The following is a 1,628-nucleotide window of genomic DNA, read 5'->3' as shown; positions in this document are numbered from 1 at the left end:
TTACCTAAAATAATGTAGGTACTTCCCAAATGTCCTTTGCATTGCTGCCTGTACTTCCTGATTTTTTAGGCTGTAGATGAGGGGATTCAGCATGGGTGTGACGGCACTGTATTGCAAGGAAGACAGTAAATCTAGGGAGGAGCCTGAAGTGGGCATAAGATAGCGAACCAAACCTGACCCAAAAAACAGGACCACTGCAAGGAGGTGTGAGGAGCAGGTGTTAAAGGCCTTGCTCCTGCCTGTGGTGGAGCGCATACTCAGGATGGTGGAGACAATGCGGGCATAGGAGAAGAAGATTGGGAGGAAGGTTCCAAGCCCATGAAGTAAGGTGGAGCAGATCAAGATGTCTATATTGATGGAGATGTCAGAGCAAGACAGAGGGAAGAGAGAGGGCAGCTCGCACGTGTAGTGGTGGATGGTTTGTGCCTCACAGAAGTCCAGATTGACCGCCAAGAGCACAATGACCACTGAGTTAAGAGAGGCCAGGCCCCAGGAGACCAGCACCAACTTCACACAGAGCTCTATGCTCATCATCTGGCCATAGAGCAGCGGGTGGCAGATGGCGGCGTAGCGGTCATAGGCCATCATTGAGAGCAGAAAGGCTTCAGTCCCTGCAGTGATAAACACAAAGAAGACCTGAGTCAGGCAGCCCTCTACAGAGATGGTTTTCTTCTCAGACAAGAGGTCCTTCAGCAGCTTGGGCACAGTGACAGTGGAGAAGCAGAGGTCCAGGAATGACAGGTTACTCAAGAAGAAGTACATGGGGGTGTGGAGGTGGGAGTCGGTTCCAATCACCAGAAGCATCATCAAGTTCCCTGTCATGGTCAGGAGATAAATCCCCAGAAAGAGTACAAAGAGTAGAGCCTCGACGTGCGGGTCCTCGGACAGCCCAGTCAGAATGAACTCCTCGACAGTGCTGTGGTTCCTCGGGGCCATCTGTGGAGAATATTCCTTTGGAATAAACCAGAAATAAGTCTGAAATCTAATTGTTCTGTCCCCTTCTTCTCATTTGTCCCCCTGGTTTGTCTAGACTCTGTGCTCCTATGTCTCAGGAAGAGTTTCTGTCCTGTTCTGTGATTTTGGGTCACAATGTTCACATACTTTTGAGAATTCTATTCCCCTTCACTGGGATTTAATGGAAAAATAGGTATCTCTGACTCTCCTAACACTCATGGTATTTAACTTCTATTGTATTCTTCCTATAGTTCAGAAGTCTTAAGAATTCTAGTGCTTACATACAGTGGAGCTGTAAACATTCTCTTTCTAATTTATCAGTCATCATTTTTATTTTTGTCAAAATCGTCCAGTGGCTCCTTAGTAGGGCTGACTCCCATTGGGCATAGTAGAGCACAAATCCTGTGGCCACAAGTCTTTGATGGCCAATTGAAATGTTTTTATTTCTTTTAAGCTCAGAAGAAAAATTGACTATAATGTAGGCTGAATTATATATGTAACAATGCAAAAGTAAAATGTGAATTTTAATTTTTGTGAGAAAAGGGGCTCACAAAGATAAAACTATATAATGCTCATAGAAGTCACAATGTGGCCCTGCTCCCTACTTCATAAACAGCACATTTAACTTAACAGAACTTTATTATACACAGAGCATTTTCTCAGTCACTAACTCA

The 1,628-nt window shown here is 44.9% G+C and overlaps 1 protein-coding gene across 1 annotated transcript; it reads right to left on the bottom strand.

Annotated features, from left to right (window-relative positions):
- LOC100355528 (olfactory receptor 8S1) lies at window positions 1-936 on the bottom strand. Its single transcript, XM_002711087.1, has one exon. The coding sequence runs from the start codon at window positions 934-936 to the stop codon at window positions 1-3; it is 936 nt and encodes a 311-aa protein (XP_002711133.1).
- Window positions 937-1,628: the final 692 nt, after the last annotated feature.

Source organism: Oryctolagus cuniculus, chromosome 11 (assembly GCF_964237555.1).
Source record: "Oryctolagus cuniculus chromosome 11, mOryCun1.1, whole genome shotgun sequence".
In the NCBI taxonomy this organism is placed as follows: Eukaryota; Metazoa; Chordata; class Mammalia; order Lagomorpha; family Leporidae; genus Oryctolagus; species Oryctolagus cuniculus.
Note: the sequence above shows the minus strand (reverse complement) of the source record. Positions and strands in the feature narration are given on the sequence as shown.